At 50.3% G+C, this 20902-nt stretch overlaps 1 protein-coding gene across 8 annotated transcripts in view; it reads left to right on the forward strand.

The window, feature by feature from the left end:
- Positions 1-20902, forward strand: part of NAV1 (neuron navigator 1) — a 286217-nt gene that overhangs the window by 236574 nt on the left and 28741 nt on the right. For all 8 annotated transcript variants that reach the window (XM_075528821.1, XM_075528818.1, XM_075528822.1 and 5 more), the window contains 5 exons: positions 15806-15944; positions 16539-16836; positions 17913-18609; positions 19278-19709; positions 20531-20572. In XM_075528821.1, the coding sequence (XP_075384936.1) occupies positions 15806-15944; positions 16539-16836; positions 17913-18609; positions 19278-19709; positions 20531-20572 (1608 nt within the window). The remainder of the gene's footprint in view (positions 1-15805; positions 15945-16538; positions 16837-17912; positions 18610-19277; positions 19710-20530; positions 20573-20902) is intronic.

Here is a 20902-nt window from a genome sequence, read left to right on the forward strand (position 1 = left end):
TCTGTTAGTCAAACTGAAATTTTAGGCAGCATTTTTAACAAGTTATGAAACCATTCATTTTCTTTAAAAACTGGGACGGGGGTACGATGACCTCGCTGCCAAAGAAATTGTCCAGTTGTGCGCATGCTCCCAAGTTCAGGTAAGACTGGCTGCCTTGTTATTTTAGCCTCTTCTCTCTTCTTGGTGATCTTTGCCCTTGAATAAGATTTGGCAAGCTCAAAGTAGCTCCAAAAATTGCGCATTGACTTCTCCCCTGCTCCACCCTCTCTTCCCCTAAATCTCTCCCTCTGCGGGCCGTCCTTTCCTGCCATCGCCTCGTTCTGCTGGCCAGATCGGGCTAGCTGGCTGCCGGGGCTGCCAAACCGCAGACAGGGAAAGAAGCAGACATTGTTCTCCCCTCGCTGTTGGAGTGCTCAGAGGCCACAGGGGCCGGGGTGGGGAACAGCAGAGGTTGTTAGTGACTGTCAGAACTGCGGTGGTGTTGGAACAGTCGGTTCCTCTACATCTGAGGTTCTCAGCCTGTGAGTTGAGACCAGGATCACCTAACACCTTCAGAAAACACATATTTCTCATGGTCTAAGAACCTAGACACCCTTCCGAGTCCGCCCACATGCAGATACGCCCACATACGAGTACCACATACTGTTACCCATGCTACACCATGCCTCAAGACAAAATTTCATTTATTTGTCTTTAGAAATAAATATTTCACAATATATAGTTACATACTGTTTTTGTAATTAAACACTATGTTTTAATGATGTTTAATTTGTAACAATGAAAATACATCCTGAATGTCAGATATTTACATGACAATTCATAACAGTAGCAAGATTACAGTGATGAAGTAGCAATAAAAATAATTTATGGTTGGGGAGGTTACCACCAAATGAGGAGCTGTATTAAAGGGTCGTGGCATTAGGAAGGTTGAGAACCACTGCTCTACATGGTCTTGGTTCATTTTCAAAACCAACCATTACAAAATCACCCAGGTTCATATTAACTCTTACATCTTTATATTCTTTAATCACTTAGCCTCTTTAACCTCCTGAATGTTCCCTGAGGACCAGCCTCATAAATCCATGCATGCCCCAACAATTCTACCACATTTAGTGCTATCAAGGGAAGAATCGGTGGAAATTCAAATGCAGAACACAGCCTTTGCAGGTCAGAGACCATGGAGAAGCTAATGAACCCAGTTCTTCCACGCTGGCGTTTCATGAACCAGAAGTTTCCTGTCTAGGACAGCATTTTCCAATAGAAATGTAATATGATCCACATATGGAATTTTACATTGGCTGGTAGGTTTATTCCTAAATAGTAAAACAGGTGAAATGAATTTTAATGATATATTTCATTTCATGCAGCGTGCCTAAGATTATATGTCATTGATATAACATTACTAACAAGGTATGTTACCTTCCTTTTATGCTATCAAGTCTTTGCATACTGATACTAACTCTCCAAAATCTTAGTACACATCTCTATTTGCACTAGACTTAATTTTAAGTACCAAGTAGCCACGCAAGACTCATGACCACAAGATTGGCATCGATCGATCTTGGGATGGGGACCCCAGCCTTTGTCAGCCGAGGAGAGGAGGGCGTGAGTTCACGTGGAGCAGGGATCAGAGCTAGGCCCTCTCTGCCCTCGCTCTTGCTTTGGGGCCCCACGGCTCTGATTTTGAGTGGCCTTTGGGGAAGCACAAACTGGCTTCTAACCAAATGTCCCACGTCCAGATATGGGCCTGAAGGAGACCTTGTAAAAAGAAAGAAACGGAACTGAGGAACAAGGAGATCTTCGGGCGTCTGGGTTGAGAGCAGTCTAGAGGGTGTCCCTCTGTCTGGATGTAGCAGACTAGGCTGAGCTCGGGGCAGGTTATCATGTCCGTTACTTGGCTCAGAGTTCAGAACTCAGTCCCTCCTACTCAGGGTTCAGAGTCCGCGACCATGCTTTCCTCCTGATGGTGATGAAACATGCTGGGCGGGGCTGGTGAGCATGGTGATACACGGTGAAGTCTGTAACCCACGTCGCTGGACCGTTCATGCAGACGCTGTGAGTGGTTGTGTACGGCGCTACCCAGCGATAGAGTAAACCTGTGATAGAGCTGAAATCGGTGCTGAAACCTAGGCCACACACAAAAATTTACACATCAGATGTTGAGCCTTACGAATTGACCCGGGTTTAACCACTAGTTTGCCATCCACAGGCCTGGCGATTCATTTCATATGATGTAACCGATGACATTTCCTTATTGTCAGCCAGGGTATTTGTGAGATCATGAGCAAAGAAAGCTGTGTCTTCCTTCTAAGCTGGTCTAGTTTTCTGGGAGCTGAGGACCTGTTTAAGACTAGGACAAGGATCAGGAAGGTAATCAGGACTTCCAGCCAATATGGTCAGTTTCTTCTGGAGGACAGGGTAAATTTTAGTCTCCTTACATATTCTAACTTGGACTGATCTCACACCAAGTTTTAAGGTACTTTCCCCCTCTCCCATTGAAATACTAAGAGTAGTTTTGAGTTTCCGGGTCAGGTGTCATGAGAGACCCTGACTATAGAACCACATGGTAACTCCATGATCTAAGTACGGTTCTGGTATTGCCAACATGCTGTGCTAATCTGGACCCACGGACAGTCTGGCCCTTGGGGAAACCTCAAATCAGGACATCATATTCGCTCACCATCCCCACATCTTGCCCTTAAGGTTGCTTTCAGCCCCCAGGTCTGTATTCATGCTTGACCCCACCACTAGACACTGTTACCTAGGTAACTCCATCCTCCCAGACATACTCCATCTCCGACAGCATCAAGAGTTGTGGCTATTGGAGCCTCTCCTCGTCAAATCCGCTTGTTGTTTATGTGTTTCACAGAACACAGCCACCTTGTTGATGCAGAGGTAAAAAGCAGCCCAAGTCTGGCTCTGGCTTATTTCACCACCGGTGTGGACTTCGGGTCCCAAAGGACGGGCCTCAGAGTCAGACCGCCTTCTGTTGTCTTGGGGGCTGACTACCACGGAGATGCAGCCCCAGACGCTTCTTTCCTAAGTGGGAGAGCAAGACGCCCGGCATGCCTCAGGGACCTAGCACACCAGGCTTCCAACTCCAGAAACTCTAGCCAGGAGCACAAAGAATTCCAAGAGGAAAAAAAAAATCAGCTCTTATCCTTGGCCCGTATACTACAGTATTTCTCCACTCTCAGATGTTCCATGTACAGAGCTCATGGTCATGAAGTAGGAAATAATTGGAGAAAGTAGGGGTGTGTGTGTGTACACACTGTGGAGAGAGGGAAAGCCAATGCAGTGTTCCATTAACTTTCGAGAACTCTGCTGTGCTAGGGATGAAACAGGGACTGTCATATCCGGCCATGAGCTAGTCCAGTTGGCTAGCCGGCACCCTTGATCATTCACATTCCCTGGGAGGGCTGTGCCTGAAATGTGGGGGGCAGAGTGTGGGGGAGAAGTCTGGGAGGGGTGGACATTCCTAGCCAAGAGCTACGTTAGTGTTGGGGCTTTTCCCGGAGGGGAGGCGTGTTCCTTGTCCCAGGCTTGGCCACGTGCCTGCAGACCCAGCAGGGCAGTGTTCGTCTGAGTTGGCCTCCTCACAGTCCCTCCTTGTATCCCCCAGAGGAGATGGCGTCTACCAGCGTGTTCCTCCAGAGGAGGTGGGCTATACCAGGTGTTCTTAAACCGTGCTGTCAGAGCTAGGAAGTGGCCACGAGAACAAAGGGCATCAGTTGCCATCCGTAGAGCCCCACAGCCGTGACCTTTGTCCATTCTGAGGGTACGCAAGGGCTGGGTTAATGAAAGCAATGGTACGAGTGTCTGTCACAAGAGACCATCACTCGCCTCCTAACAACAAGCGTAAACTAGATAAGCAAGGCACTTTATAACTTAAAAAAAAATCTGATCGTTTAGGGTGCCCAGGACTCTGAGTGCTCTCCATTCCATCACGGGGCAAGCCCTGCCTCCTAAGGAGACGGTTTGACGATGCCCACTCTGGGTGCGCGGCAGGAGGGGACCGAGAGAGGAGCAGAGACAGAACTTTGCCAAGCTCTGTACAGACTTTGGCAGGTTACCCGTGGGCTGCCAGAGCAAATGCGTACCTACACTCGCCTCTCAGTTCTTTCCCGTAAGGCCTGTACTGAGGGCACGTTGGCAGCCAGGCCCCAGGACTGAGGTTCAGTCCTCTCCACCCCCACCTTCCCACCCAGAGTGCCCCAGGCCTTTATTGACCAGCAGCCGGCACCGAAAGGGCTGAGATCAGGGAAGAGGGGAGAGAAGAGTCCTCCAGAGCCACCAGGCAGAGCACTGAGCGAGACCTGTGGCAGGGCAGCAAGATGAAGGTCGAGTTTTCGAGGGGCGAAAGGCTCATGGGCAGGGCTGAAGGGCAGGAGTACTCCACAGTAGTACCCCCCAAAGCTTCTTTAGACGAAGAGATCTCTGGAGTGTCTCTAGCCTCGGATCTCCTCAGATCCCAAACCCCGATGAACGGACAGTCCCAGCCCTCCCCTCAACACCCCCTCCCCGGACTGTAGCTACAGCATCGCCCAGACCTGGCTCCACTGCAGGCCGGGCTGGCCGAGCTCTTCTTCGTGGGTTGGCAGCGAGAGGACATGGCCTAGTCTCGGTATACATCCGCTACCAGGTGCCAGCAAGTTGGCCCGAGGTGTGATGGGGCAGGACTGTTCCAGACAGTTTTCATTGGCTGATGTTTCCAAAGTAACTCACCAGCTTTTTTTCCCAGGCATCCCTGGGTGAATGCCAACCTCCATCCTCTGGCTTAGCAGCTGCGTGTGTTCTTCATTTGCCCCGCCCAGGGGCTCCTGGGTAGATGTAGGCCTTCCCTTTCTCACGCAGCATCTGGCATTAATAAAAAGTTAAGAGACTCACGAAGAAGCAGAAGATGGGACCAGTGGAGAGGGAAAAAGGGCCCGTAGTAGCAGAGCCACAGACGCACCCGATGCTAGAATTCTCAGACAAGGCGTTATTTTTTATAAATCTGTGTAAGGATCTAGTACAGTAGATGGATGGCATCCTGGAACAGATAGCTAAGTCTCCCCCGAAGCAAGGATTCTTTGGAACTAGGTAACTGGTCATTTTGAGCAAATAAATAAGTAGACTTCTAAGATCACCGCCCCTTCCCTGAGTTGATTCATTACATTCTTCTAGTTTCATGTGAGCCAAAATTCACATCCTACAGGAGTATCTACTAGCTTCAAGATAGTGCACAATCCAGCAAAGGTATGATTGTGTCATGTGAAGACACAACAGGGGTACGGAGAAGTAACATGCGAAACACAAGAGGGTGGGGTTTCTTTTGACAAGGAGAGCCACGGAAGGATTCGTGGAAGACGTCGTATTTGTTCCGAGACGATGTCAGATTTCAGAGTGTGGGGAGTCGAGATGGCGTGTGTCCATAAGCTATTAGGGCCTCATGATAATGCCAGGACTCCGGAATCTTCGGCACACAGATGACTGCGTGGCGATGAGAGGTCAGGCTCCTCATGCAGACCTGTTTTTCCAAAAGGAGATTTGGTGAGAGCGCTGAGTGACCTGACAGGAGATTTGGGAGGACGTCCAAAGTAGAAACAGTAGAAACATTATGTTTATCCTAACAGAGCAAAGTCCTTCCAGGTGTTTGCAGGAGAATTAAATCACCCCGTTCTCTGTGTCACCTTAAGTGTGTTGTCTATCATTCTATTGTATTTATTTCATTTACACAGCTTTCTCCACCCTTGGGACCATGAGATCTTTCTGGGCAGCCGTTGAATCTTACTCATTTTGGAATGCCCAAAGTAACTGACACTGTTAGTGCTTCCACACACAAGGAGCTCCGCGGGTGTTTACTGAATCGCAATTGAATGTAACCTTAGGCAGAGTTCACAGGATTTGAGCCCAGCCTCGTCCAGCTCCAGCATCTGTGTTCTTAATCACTACCCTGTACGTGTTAGCTCACGGATACTCTTTTATGCATGTAATTAATTTTGTTGTGGAGAAGATGCATGGCACAGCATGCACCTACCCGTTCCACAATTTCTGTGTGCGTAATTCCGCTCCACCGATCACATCTTCACGAACCGTCTTGAGCAGTGGGCTGCGGAAGGGTGATTTTACTGCATCCTCAACAAGGAGCTAATGAAGGATTGGGGACGTGCTACTGTTTGGGGTGATTGTAATTCTGGCTCTCTTCAGCTTGCGTTGGCGAGATGAAGTGTCGATTGTGGAGGAGACCTAGCGGCTCTCGCTCACAGCAGTGCAAGGACAAGGTCTGGGGTTCTGAACCCGAGCCAAGGCCGGAGGAGTGTGGGGGAGGGAGAGATTTTCAAGTCAAGGGGTACTAAAATCGGGGACTTTTTGATGCTGAGGGAAAAGTAAAGGCAGAGGAGCTGAAGAGACAGTTCCGGTTGGTTTGTATCAAGTGGCAGGAGAAGTCTAGAGATGCTTGTAGTGGAAATAGGAAATTACAGGTCTAAGGTTGGGAGGGAGGATTGGGGTTATGAGAACTGTACATGGGAAAAGAAATATCCTGGGGGGGAAGCATGGAATTTACCCTCTATCCTGCTCCAGCACTTGAGAGAAATCCACAGGCAGAAGGCTCCGCTTCCATTGTCCTGAGTGCATCCAACAGCCTCCCACAGGCTTTATTCAGACTCATTTCCTCTTCCAAGCTGAGGGTACAGCAGAATGATGGAGTGACCTTACTCTTACACCGTAATCCGGCCAGAATGAAAACCTTGACTTCAGTGCTCTGAGCCACCCAGTTGCCTGTTGCCTGCTCGTGGTTGTCGTTCGGTTGTGCAGAGAACTTCAGTTTCAAAAGATGTGGAGGTGCCCACGTTCTCCATTTTGCTCGACCCAGTGAACTTGGACCTGGCTTGTTGCCGCTCCCCCCTCTCTTCTCCACCTGGGATCTGCGTGAGGGGTGTGTGGAAAGGGAAACAGGCTAGAGAGCAGGAGGCGAGACTTCCTTCTATCTCGGAGCTCTCTTGTGATCCTGAATGGCCAGGCAGCCACTCCGTGCTCTGACTCATCAGCTGATACGTTTTGCAGATTCTTGGATCGTAAACAGTGATGTTCCGGGAGGGACCATATCTGTCAAGCCTCCTTTCTCCCACAACTTTGATTCTTCAAAGACCTCGTCGATGGCTTCCTCCTGACTTGGTCATGGGACACAGGGCTAACAGCCAGCTTCCAGAGCCGCCCAAAGGTGCTGCACACCGCAGGGTGCTGCCTTCCGAGTGCCGTGCATGAGCAGTTTGCTGCTGGCAGCATGAACATGGCTCACCACTGTGTGGCTTTAAAAGCCGTGTCCCACTAAATGACGACAAACCTCGCTTTGTTATTATGTCCTAAATCAACAAGAGCAAAAGCAAGAGGTGCGAGCCATGAGATTTGGGAAGGTGGGAATCAGAAGGACAAATGGCAATGGATTTTGCAGTGGGGAAGCCACGCAGCAACTGGACTGGCACCCCCAGGGCCCCCCAGGCTTGGCAAAGGGGACAGCAAGTACCTTTGGTGGGAGAGGAAGAGTTGGAACTGAAAACAATGTTGGTTGGAATGTGCACTGAAGAAGCACCTAGACCAACGGTTCTCAACCTGTGGGTCTCAACCCCTTTGGGGATGGAACGATCCTTTCAAGAGGTCATCTAAGATCATCGGAAAACACATTTTTCCCATGGTCTTAGGAACTGAGACAGCGCTCTTCTGTCTCCAGGCGGTCCGCCCACATGCACATACGCTGATCTGGTGAGAAAGAAGCTTCGCACTGAAGTTGGCTTTTTACGCAGACTGTCGCAAAATGTAGCAAGGTAGTTCACTCTTGTTATAGTAAGACTGTTACCCATGCCACACCATGCTTCAAGACAAAATTTCATTTATTTGTCATTTGAAGTAAATATTTTTTAAAAAGAAATAAATATTTCACAATATATAATTGCATATTATTTTGTGATGAATCACTATGCTTTAATGATGTTCAGTTTGTAACAATGAAAATGCATGCTGCCTAGCAGATATTTACATGACGATTCATGACAGTAGCAAAATGACCGTGATGAAGTAACAAGGGAAATAATGGTGTGGTTGGGGGGGGTCAGCACCACACGAGGAACTGTGTTACAGGGTTGCGGCATTAGGAAGGGTGAGAACCACTGATCTAGACTGTCTCCCCCACTCTCAGAAAGCCAGCTGCCCTTCTCTTTCATCAGTAGACTGCCGGAGACTTATCTTCTAGAGAGAGTACACGGAAAGGTCTCTGGGCTGGGGGACTCCTGGTAATAGTAAGAGCGCAGATTTTCAATCCCTAACGAGGAGGATTCTGTGGAAGTGTGCCTGTTGACTGTGGAAACCCCAACTCTCTGCCCACCCGCCCCTCCCCCCCCACATACAACCCAGCTCTGCAACACTGGTCTTCTCCCTGCCAGGCAGGAATTGGGAAGAGTCAGCTCTAGGAAATCAGCTCCACTCAAGAGAAACTATTACCATATATACTCGTGTATAAGCCGAGTTTTTTCAGCACAAAAAATGTGCTGAAAAACTGGGGTTCGGCCTATACACAGGTCACTGGTACCCCAGCAAGGTGTAACATCTCGCACCCCCTCTTCCCCCCCCCCCGTAACTGGACAAGCGCCTGTTATCTTGGGGGTGATTGCCCTTTCTCCGCTGTTCATTCAAAGCCCCACTGACACTGCAGGGCTTTGAATGTTTGTTTACTCACATCTAACCAATCAGAGCCGTCCTATGCCATGAAGGATGTGGCATGAATGGATGTCATCTGGTCAAGCCGGACTAACAGAAGGAGGAAATCTCATGAAGCCTGACATAGAGTTAATAGCAAAGTGGGTTCGAGATGCATGGGAAGACATTCCAGAAGACATGGTGTGACGTGCCTTCCAGAAATGCAGTATTAGTAATGCTGTGGATGGCAGTGAAGACTGCGCTTTGTATGAAAATGACAGCCGTGACGGTGATGACGGCCATCTCAGTGAGGACAGCGTCTATGATGACCTCACACCAGCTGAAGCTCTGCATTGGATACGGACGATGATGAGGAATCCAGTTTTGAAGGAGTTTAGCTCTTTATATTTTAGCTTGGTTGCTGATTGAGCTCAGGGAATAGTACTCTTAAGGTATCATTGTTGATACCTTATTGTTTTTGTTGAACCTATTTTCCACTTACTGTGCTGGTTTACTAATGTTAAATGACTTAATGTCCTTTTATTTATGTTTTTATTTAGTATAAATATTTAAATACATTACCCCACTGATGTCTCAATTTTTAGTAATTTTATTTTCATGTGTTTTGATTATTGAAACTCATCAATAGCTTCTGCATTTTCCACCCTAGGCTTATACTCGAGTCAATCAGTTTTTTCGGTTTCCCAGGTAGTAATTAGGTCCCTCGGCTTACACTCAGGTCAGCTTATATTCGAGTATATACTATAAGCAAATCAGTCCATTTGGAGAGCCCTTTGTTGAAACTGCAGTTGACAAGCCCTACCCCCATGCACAGAGCTCCCAGGGGAACACAGTGCGTGTCCAGTCTTTGCTATGAGAGATCACCCGGCATCTGAGGGGTCTGTAACATGAAAGGCTGACCAAAGCAAACACAGAAAGGAACTTTGAACCAGAGATGATGTAGATAGAGATGGTAAGCCCTCCCCACCCCCAAATAAATCAATACGTGGCAAATGTCTGAGACTTCAGAGAAGATGCTGCGTCTTTTAAAGAAAAATATGCTATTTTAAAAAATCGGTTTAAGATAGGGCGGAAGAAATAAACAAATATATATATAAACCTAGCATCAGAAGAATGGACATTCTTGAAGAGAGAACCAAAAAATGAAGAGGAAACACAAAACCATCAAAGAAATCATTTGTGGAAAAAATGTTCCCGAACCGAAGGCATCATGAACTGCGAGACTAAAAGGGCCCGGCCCAGCGGGTCCCCATAGACCCCAACCCCTGCAAGGTCTTTCAGTGTGCTATTTCCGAACACTCTGCTTATCTTAAAAGCTTTCAGGAGGGAAAGCACCGCAACAAGACAACGGATTCTGCACTGAAGGCAGAGCCAGAATGGAGCACCTTCACCCTCTCAAAGGACCAATTTCTGCGCTTCGCTAAACGCTTACATGTCAGGGCAGGGTCATGGCATCTTATGGTATGTAGGTTTCCTCCTCTAAAGAGTCGCGGTCTCAGGAAGCCACGGGGCGGTCCCATAGGGTCACTTTGCGTCGGAATCCGCTCGGTGGCAGTGAGTGTAAAGTGATAATGCTGTGACTGCACCGGAGTGGGTGCTGTTCTTGACAGGTGCCTTGCAGCAGATCTGCCTCCCGGGGCTCCCTGGGGGTCATCTCTCTGGAAGCAGGTCGCCTTTCCTGGGTGGGGCCGCTGGGGGTTCTGACGTTCAGTTGGCAGTCCAGCAGGTCACCATTGCACCTCCTGGGCTGCTTACAGCAAGCATAACTTTCATGAAAATAATAATAATATTTAAAAAGAAAGAAACCGGCCAGAGATGCTTACCAGGGAGGTCACGGCAACAGAGTTTTCCATTTGTTTGGAACTCGCAAAAGATTTCTTTCCTAGGAGACCTTGAAATCCTCAATTTACCCTTTCCCGGTAGTGTTAGACCTAGCCTTTCTCCCTCTGGGGAATGTGTCTACAACTTAGAAGGGAGTGTCTTTCGGGCAAGAAGACCCTGCACCCTCCTCTAGCTCGAGGACCAGCCCTTGCCTGCCTCCCTGGTTCCCCACAGATGGATGGAAGCCACCTTCTCCTCACCAGAGTCCTTCCATAAGTGCTTTCTCTGTTCCAAGACCTTGATTACCAATAATTAATCTCAGATGGAAGGTTCTGCCCTACAGGCTTCCTGTTTGACCTGGGAGAGTCCTTTGTCTGTTTGCCTGCCAGAGATCTTATCTCAACCCAGAGGGGTCATAGGATCATAAAACCAGCATTGCCCCTTGGTCTTCTTTCTGGGCAAAGTTGGGGGGCAGATAGCTTCCTTCAGGACAAATGTGATATGTATGATATTTCACGGGTGGGGGTGGGGGTGGGGGTGGGGGTGGGGGTGGGAGGAGGCTGCCTGTCATCTAATAGTGGCTGCATTTCATAGTAATGAACGTTAAATGACTGCGGTGTAGTCTAATCTCCCCGATTTCGTTGCTCTTTCTCAGTGTGTTTGAATAAATCACTACAGAGCCGCCAAGCCAAACAGTCCAAACCACCCACTCTCCTATTCCCAACACACGAATTAGGGGAGGCCAGCTGAGATCTGGGCCAGGCACTTAGATGACTTGTATGTCTGATTTTTATTTCATGCTATAAATTTCAAAATAAATTTAAAAGGGGAGATTTTCCAGATACCAGTGAATTCATTAAAAAAAAAAAAACAACACTAAAAAAAACCCAGTGTCTCTCTACACACGCAAAGCTGATGCGCAAACCTATTCTGAACACAGGATACAGGGATTTAGATATTAATTCCTTCAGGCATAAACCAAAAAATCAACTCCCTGCCATCAAGTTGAGGCCGACCTTAATAACCCTGTAGGAAAGGGGAGAGCTCACTGCCTCTGTGAGTTTCAGAGCCTGCAGTGTGGCTCGGATGGGAATAGGAAGCCTCATCTGTCTCCCAAGGAGAGGCTGGTGGTTTTGAACTGTGGACCCTGCGGTTCACAGCCCAAAGCGTCTCCACAACGCCACCAGACACTCCTCGGCAGTGGTCTTAAGTGCTGTGTTCCACTTGCGGCCCTGAGTCAAATCTGAAGAACTTTTTAGAGCCTAAAGGAAGTCATAGAAGTTGTGAGACTTGGAAGATGTTGAGCAAGTTGCAGGCAACTGACTTTTAAAAAACATAAAGGGATCAAGAAAGGACATTGTGGCCTTTGACCTGAGGTGGCGAGGAGGCCCGGGAGGAGAAACGGTGCAGATGGGACCGGACCCCGTTTAGTTTCAATGCTGAGAAGAAACCTGACGGTGAAGCTGGTAAAACCCAAAAGCGAATCGCCAAAGGGATGTTTTAAGAGTCCAAGCTTCAAGGGCTCAAGTAGAAAGCAAATGTTTTGAGAATGATGATGGCAACAAATGTACAAACGTGCTGGACCCAATCGATGGATGGATGGATGGATTGTGATCAGAGCTGTATGAACCCCCAATAAAATGGTTTCTTTTTTAAAAAGAGTCCAAGCTTCAAAGAGATGAAGACGGTGTGGTCTACTTAATTCATGGACTCAAAACTCAGTGTCAGTGAGTCGATTGGGTTTCTCTATATACAGAAATAATAATAATGGTCCCGATCCTCCTAAAAGAAATCGTGTAAGTACATGTACGGTAGAGTGTCTCCCTAACGTTGTCAGAGATTGAATTGTATCATCCTCCAAGATCTTGTCTTTCTCCCGCCACCCATCCCCAGGGCCCCAGTGGTTTGGTAGTCAGGCAATGAAAAAATCGTAAGGCGGGATTGATGCCACACTCACCCGGGCCACTGCCACGGTCTCTTGTAAGGGGGATTTCCTAAAAGGGGAACAGCAAACAGCAGAGGGATCTAACTGCCACCAAGAGAGATCGGTGAGCGGAGTGCATTCTGTGAACCCAGAGCCCTTGTGCTGTGGACCTCCTAGACTCAAGGGAACAGGGCTGCCAAGACACATGAAGCTCTTAGGGATACAGAAACAACGGCTGTTGAAAGAACAAGGACCTTGCCCAGAGCCGACACCCCGAGTGTCGACTTCACCTCTGTGAGAGCATGCTGCCGGTGGCATTTCTGTGTTAGGTGGTACTTGATAGCTAAGACGGAATTTGGTATCAGAAAATGGGATACTGCTCTAACAGAGACCTAGAGTGTCGAAGCTGTTTTGGAATTGGCTAATAGGCTGGAAGCTTTCAAGGTACCTATAGTACGAGCCCAGAGTCCCGAGAAGAGACTGCTGATGGAATTAAGGACATCAAAAGCAAGGCTGGTGAGCGCTTAGAGAGAAATGAGAAGAACTACCATACCGCACACCATGCAGACGGGGAGAAGCTGCGGGGGGAGACACCGCAGCAGCAACCACATCTGACAGGTGCAGGACAACTCGGCCGTCCACCATGAACCAGTGTTGAGGGCCGGAGGCAGGGGCTTCCTGGCAGAGTAGAGTGTCTGCGAGCACTCGTCGGTAGCGCCAAAGGGCTTTGAAACCCGTGTTGATCAGCACGGAGGCAGGGCTGGTCCCAGAGGCCGAGCAGACAAGGCGCACAGGCCTTGGCCTCAAAGAGCAGGGCCACAAACTTCAGGGTCTCAAAGGGTGGGGAGATGGCCCCTTAGGTCTCAGAGTCGGGTCTTCACCATGTGGTTCTGAAGTGTGGGACTGCTGTTCATGAGTGCCAGGCTGTGGGGCTGGATCTGCTGCCCACCCCTGAGCCAATGAGGACACTGCTCAAGGGGCAGAAGAACTGGGCCGCCTGGGGCTGAGGGGATGGGGTGACCACACAGCCAGACTAGGAGAATCAGGAGACATCCTAATGAGCCTGGAAAGTGGAGCTGAAACTCAGAACTGAAGGCCCTCCATCTAAACTCCAGAAAACATGGCCAATGCCCAGTGTCTGAAAGGGCCACTCGATGGTCTCAGAGAGCAGAGGATTAGTCTCAAGCCTTGGACTTGCTCCTCACTGCCATTAAGTCAACTGTGACTCTCAGCCACCCTGTCGGACAGGGTAGAATTGTGGGTTTCTTAGACTGTAAACCTTTTAAGAAAATTATTATTTCTAATAGGTTGTTTTAATATAATTTATTATTAATGGAGAGTTAATACATATGTCATATCGTTCCATAGTTCAGTCACATCAAGCAGAATTGTACAATTGCTACCACAGTCAGTTTCCAAACATTCTTTTTCTCCCTTGAGATTGTAAACCTTTACAGGTGTGAGAAGCCTCATCTTTCTACTTTGGATTAGCTGTTGGACTTGAACTGTAGACTTTGCTGTTAACAGCCCAGCATGTCACTCACTACTCCACAGGGCTTTCTTGGACTCCTTTAGTGCCTGTTACTTCCTTCTTCCCTTCGGTTTCTCCCATTTGTAATGGAAATGTGTGGTTCACAAATGAAGAGGTTGTTTCTTTTTGTTCTTGGATTGAATTTGGACTTGGAGTTGATTTGAGGATACGCATTTCGGGGAGCCAGAGGATAGAATGTCACAGATTGAGTTGTGTCCCCCTCCCGTATATGTGTCAACTTGGCTGGGCCATAATGCTCAGTGATTGGGCAGTTAGGTAATGATGTAAATCATCTTCTGACCAGTCTATCAGTTGTAAGGGGACTACGTGGGATGTAATGACATACTCCGTTCACAGCCTTGATCTTATGTAAGCGAAGTTTTCCCCAGTGTGTACCCTTCATCACTGTATCTTACAAGAGATCAAGGAGAGAGAAGTAAGCAGAAACAGGGATCAGTCTACCACCAAGAAAGAAGAGCACATCCTTTGGACCCAGGGTCCAGGGTTGAGAACCTCTTAGATCCCAGAGAAGATTGATGCTAAGACACGTAGAGATCACAAGGAATGCCCCTCCTACTATCTTAGAGCAGACAGAGCCAGAAAGCCTGCGCCCCTAGAGGTGGCCCCTGAATTTGAGCCTGTGACTTCCGACGCTGGAAGGACACATTTCTGCATTTTCAAGCCATCTACTGCGGTCTTCCTATTACGGCAGCATTGGATAACTGAGACATCGCACCCATCTGATACTCTAAGAGAAACAAAGCCACGTGCATAAACGTGGCACCTCTGGTTGACCACAGCACCTCATGTGTGGTCCTTTTACCAGAAGAGCAGTCCGTGGTATTCAGAAGCAGGACCGGATCCCAACCGGGAAGCTGTTAGATCCCGGTGCAGGGTGAACTCCCTAAACGAGAAAACAGTGAGAAATGGTGGCTTCTAGGGAATATGTCATTTTTCTAGCCAATGTTAGAGAGCATAGAAAATTTTAGGAACAGGAAAAAAATTCTTTTTTGTGTGTCTGTGGACTTGGATGGGATTTTTTAAAATCATTTTATTGGAGGCTTGTACAACTCTTATCACAATCCATGCGTCCATCCATTGTGTCAGACACATTTGTACATTTGTTACCGTCATTCTCAAAACATTTGCCCTCCGCTCAGGCCCTTGGTATCAGCTCCTCATTTTTCCCCCTCCTCCCCGGTCCCCCCTCCCTCATGAACCCTTGATAATTTATAAATGATTATTATTTTGTCAGGAAAAAATTCTTAGAGAACACATCTAAGAATTGACAAATATAAGTATAAAAATGGAGGCTGCTTATAGGGAGAGGACTTTGATTTGTATCATTAGAGATTCACAAACGCCTTGTCTTTGTGAGGTGCCTTTCTGTTAAAGGAATGTAGCATCTTTCACCAGGAAGAGAGTCTCGTGCCTTCATTTGTTTAAGTCTCCACAAATGCAGAAGTTTAAGTCACACTTGGGGCCCTGGTGGCACAGTGTACGCGGAGTTGGGCTGCTATCTGCAAGGTCAGCAGTTCAAACCCACCTGCCGCTCTCAGGGCTCGGCTTTCTATTCCCCCAAAGAGTGAAGTCTCAGAAACCCCTGGGGGCAGTTCTACCCTGTCCTGTAGGGTCGTTGTGAGTCAGCATCGACTGGATGGCCCTGACTTGAGTTTTTAGAACTCCCTTAGAGTTCTGACCAAACCCAGGACTCACCTCCAAAGCTTTTCCTTTTGACCAGTCCGCACCCCAAGACGGACCCTTCTTCCCTCCATGTCTTTCTTGCTTGCCTTGGCTTCTCCATGAACCGCTTCCCCCTCTCTCTTGTTCTGCAGCTGGGATGAAAGCAGCTCCATCAGCAGCGGGCTCAGTGAGGCCTCAGACAACCTCAGCTCGGAAGAGTTCAATGCCAGCTCCTCCCTCAACTCGCTTCCGACCACCCCCACTGCCTCGCGCAGGAACTCGACCGTAGTGGTAGGTCACCGTCGCAAGGGAAAACACAGGCAGGCGAGGCGATGCCTGGGAGCACACTTGCGTAGACACTCTCGGGGGTCTTTCGGTGGCAGGAGCCCAGCCTTCTGTTCAGGAATGGGGTCTGGGTCCCAGCCAGTGCACATCAAGCACAGCTACCACCTGACTGGCGGTGGACACCTGCATGTGGCCGTGGAGCTCAGTAGGTCTCAGTGGAGCTTCCAGACTAAGGCAGATGAGACCTGGTGGTCTACTTCCCCCAAAATCAGCCAATGCAAACCTTAGAGATCACAGTGGTTCCATTCCCGTTGGAGGCTGACTCATGGGCAGATAAAAAATCACCACCCAAGACCGTAAGCATCGTCTGGGTGCCTGCCAGTTTGCAGCGGTTTCGGAGCAATTCCAACAGAAGAAGAAACAGAACCCCAGAGCTCGGTTATACTGTCTTCTCTGGTACGCCACCAGTGTCGTAGAAACCCTGGGCTGGCTTAGTACTTTGCAAAGAGCAGGGCTACCAGCTACCAACCCAAGTCCCTTCAGCTTTCCGTTCCCTGGCCCCCGAGTGAATGTCTCCCCCTGCTTTTTCTGGTCCTTTAGCTGCGCACAGACTCGGAGAAGCGCTCGCTGGCAGAAAGTGGGCTGAACTGGTTTAGTGAATCCGAGGAAAAGGCCCCTAAGAAACTAGAGTACGACAGTGGGAGCCTGAAGATGGAGCCGGGGACGTCTAAGTGGCGGCGAGAGCGGCCTGAGAGCTGCGATGATTCTTCCAAGGTGGGCGATCTGAAAAAGCCCATCAGCCTGGGGCACCCCGGGTCCCTGAAGAAGGGCAAGACTCCGCCAGTGGCCGTCACGTCCCCCATCACCCATACAGCTCAGAGTGCCCTCAAGGTTGCAGGTGAGCGGAACCAAAGGAGGGACCCGAGCAGAGACGTTTTTCTCAGGTGCCCCTCTCTTTAAGGGTCTCCTTAACTCAGGGGACCTGTGCCTAGTGCTTCATTGTATTTGTGCTTCACCACAGTCTCATGAATGAGGAAAGCAGGGCTTCCTGTCCCTCTGTTACAGAGGTAGAAGTTGAAACTCAAAAAAGTGAAAGAGCCCAGGCAAAATCCCACAGCTAACCCAGAGGGAGAGGAGCGGAGGGGGGTCGATGAAACATTCCGGGGCTAGCTGGCCCCACCTTCAGACCCTTCCCATTGGTCTCACTTTACATTGAACCCACTTCTCTTCAAAGGTCTTGGCTTGACCTCTTAGGGAGCCTGCAGAAATGGTCAAATGACTCTAGCCTGGCTAGTGCTCCCAAAGGTGGCCTCTTGGATAACCTAAAGACCAAGTCAACGATTCCCCTTAGTCTATAAGTACGAATCTCTATCCCCCCACTCCCCCAAACAAAACAAATCCCTGCCATCAAGTTGATGTGGACTCATCTCGACCCCATAAGACAGGGTAGAACTGCCCCGATGTAGCTACTGCTAGCTCATGGTCCCACCTGCCCTCCTCGTGTTTCTTTCTCCACCACTCGGAGGAGGGCCTCTCTCTCGGGGGTTTGAGATTGCCTCTCCACGTTAACCCACACAGTCAGGATTATCCAGAGGGCGGTTGTGGATCACTCTGAATGTAGGAAGCAAAGTAAGCAATCACAGAATCCTAGGCACTCCATGCAAGCTCTTTCTCCCCTCGGACTCACCAGCTTCTGGCTGTAGGACCTGGGTCACCTGTAGATATTTGTTGTCGTGTTGTTCGACGACACAGAGTTGGTCGCCACCCTTAGGGCCTTGTGTGCCACAGAACAACACAACTGCCGAGTCCTGGCCCGTCCTCACAATTGTTCCGACGTCGAGCCCACAGTTGCAGCCACCTGAGTGTATTCCTCTTACCTGCTGGTCCCCCACTTGACCCATGTTCAGGCCTCTAAGACTCTGAAACCTTCTAGCCAGTTTCAGGTGTTCTGACCTCATTCCTGCTTCCTTGCAGGCAAGCCCGAAGGCAAAGCTACCGACAAGGGTAAGCTTGCCGTGAAGAACACCGGCCTACAGCGTTCCTCCTCCGATGCCGGCCGGGATCGCCTCGGTGACGCCAAGAAGCCGCCGTCAGGCATTGCTCGACCCTCCACGTCAGGATCCTTTGGCTACAAGAAGCCTCCTCCCGCCACAGGCACGGCCACCGTCATGCAGACTGGTGGCTCAGCCACCCTCAGCAAGATCCAGAAGTCCTCGGGCATCCCTGTCAAGCCGATGAACGGACGGAAGACGAGCTTAGATGTCTCCAACAGTGCAGAGCCCGGCTTCCTGGCGCCGGGCGCGCGTTCCAACATCCAGTACCGCAGCCTGCCCCGGCCAGCCAAGTCTAGTTCTATGAGCGTGACCGGTGGCCGGGGTGGACCTCGCCCCGTGAGTAGCAGCATCGACCCCAGTCTTCTCAGCACCAAGCAGCAGGGCGGCCTGACGCCCTCCAGACTGAAGGAGCCTTCCAAGGTACCCAGTGGGCGGACTACCCCAGCCCCTGTCAATCAGACTGATCGGGAGAAGGAGAAGGCCAAAGCCAAGGCCACGGCCTTGGACGCGGACAACATTTCCCTGAAGAGCATTGGCTCCCCGGAGAGCACCCCCAAGAGCCAAGCAAGCCACCCCCCGGCCACCAAGTTGGCAGACCTCCCACCAACTCCTCTCAGGTAGTATCCAGACCGGGCAGCTTCCCCCCGGTCATCCCTTCGCATACCCTGGGCTCCTGGGGCCCCCGGACGAGGCTTGCCTCTGTGCACTTGCCTTCAGTCTTGCGTGGGCTGTTGCTTTCCTTCCCTCTGGGCCAACCAACATCCTTGTCTGTCTGCCAAGGCTGATTTCAGAACTCAGCTCCGCAGTACTGACTCAGTGCGGGTGGTTTTTCTGTGCTCCTGGACACGCAGCCGTGTGCCTGTAAACTCACTTGTTCACCCGGGTGCATGTCTCCCCCATGAGACCATAGGTGCGCTGAGTCAGGGACACGTAGCCCTCCATGGATGACCCGGTTCCATCCCGACCCTTCTGTCGTTGGTGTGGGACACCTCCTTGAAGGGTTCACTGTTGATGTCTTTGAGAGTCGGTCTCTGCAGCAGCAATGGCACACTGTCACGCTAGATGGTTACAGTGTGGGACCCGAGAGCACTTGAAGGCACGGCCAGTTGGGATGGTATCACCTGCATTAGATTCTCTCCCAGGATTTTCCCTCTGCCCTTTCCCAACAGCCTCTGTCCTCAGAAACTAGTCAGAATACGAAGAAATTAAGACTGGCGTCCACTAAGGTCCTTTCAGCCACGTCCGTCTGGTTCTAAACCTCTCCTCTCCTCTTGACCCCTCGCAGGGCCACGACGAAGAGTTTCGTCAAACCACCTTCCCTAGCCAATCTAGACAAGGTCAACTCCAACAGTCTGGACCTGCCATCCTCCAGCGATGCCCATACTTCGAAGGTCCCAGATCTGCATGCCGCAAGCTCAGCAGCTGGGGCCCCACTCCCTTCGTGCTTCACCCCGAGCCCAGCACCCATCCTCAATATTAACTCCGCCAGCTTCTCCCAGGGCCTGGAGCTCATGAGCGGCTTCAGCATCCCAAAGGAGACCCGCATGTACCCCAAACTCTCAGGCCTGCACAGGAGCATGGAGTCTCTCCAAATGCCAATGAGTCTCCCCAGTAGTGCTCCCAGCCCCACCCCACCTGCTGCCCCGACTGCCCCCCCAGAGGAAGAGACAGAGGAGCTGGCCTGGAGCGGAAGCCCCAGGACTGGGCAGCTTGACAGGTAAGTGGCCGCACAGAGGGCTCACCGAGCCGAGCCCTCCGTCCCTGGCTCCTGTTACTCCTGACGCTTTCTCAAAGGACCTAAGTCATCGAGTGAGTTCCGACGCTGTCCTTAGGACAGAGTCGAAGTGGCCCCCACAGGGCTTCCAGAATTGTAATCTTTATGGAAGCAGACTGACGCCTCGTTCTCTCACCGCCACTGGTGGGTCCAAACGGCCGCCCTTTCCACTGGTGACCAGGCGCTCAGCCACCAGGGTCCCTCCCTGCCCTCAGCACCAGCCTCTCATCTGCCCGGCTCGTCAGCACTGAACCGAGAATTGCCGCGTACATTAAACAATACCATGGGCTTCACCCCAGCTCTGTGAGTTGGTGGTGTTGTTTGCGATCTTGTTTGTTTTGCTTTTACGATCACCCTTCCCTACCGGGAAACCAGCGAGCAGAAAACTAATGGCTTACCCAGCATCTCTCCTAATGAGCTGGACCCAGAATCCAAGCCTCCCGATTCCCATTTCCAAATCCCATCTGCTACACCACACCTTGTTTTCCACCCATGATAGAGGGCCCTTTACCTGACTCTCCTAGCTAGCCACACCCTGAGTCCCCCACCAGGAGCAGCACGTAACCTTTCAGAAGACTTCCCGGGTGGGGCAGCCAACAGCAGGGCGGTGGCTATCTCATTTTGTTTGTAGACATCAAGGCACGGCCGGCTTGAGGGCCCGAGTGCAGGCCCTGCGTCCTTCAGCACTGTGACCCCACACTATGGTTTCCAAGATGAACCCACATCTTTCTCTCTCTCTCTCTCTCTCTGTTTTGTCTCCGCAGTAGCCAACGGGATCGGAACACCCTTCCCAAGAAAGGGCTCAGGTAACCCTCTAGTGTCTTTTCTTTCCTTTCAGGGGGGTGTGGAGGGGGGCTCGCCGTCCTTTCAGAGAGCCACGATGACCTCTCCCCAGCCCCCCAATCTCCTGTCGGTGGTCTTGTCTGAGTAGCCCCAAGCGTGACATCACGAGTCCGCCGTATAGCAAGTGCTCTCTCTTGGTGAGAAAGGAGAAGCAAGTTTTCACAGGCCAGTCACACACCGACTTGTACCAGCCTCTCTCTCTGTCATTTTCCTCCCTCACCCTCCGAGGGAAACGCCCACTGCCTCGGGATCACTCGGGTGGGGATGAGGCAGAAGCTGCCTCCGTTTCCACC

The sequence above is a fragment of the Tenrec ecaudatus genome, chromosome 1 (genome assembly GCF_050624435.1).
Source record: "Tenrec ecaudatus isolate mTenEca1 chromosome 1, mTenEca1.hap1, whole genome shotgun sequence".
NCBI lineage: Eukaryota > Metazoa > Chordata > Mammalia > Afrosoricida > Tenrecidae > Tenrec > Tenrec ecaudatus.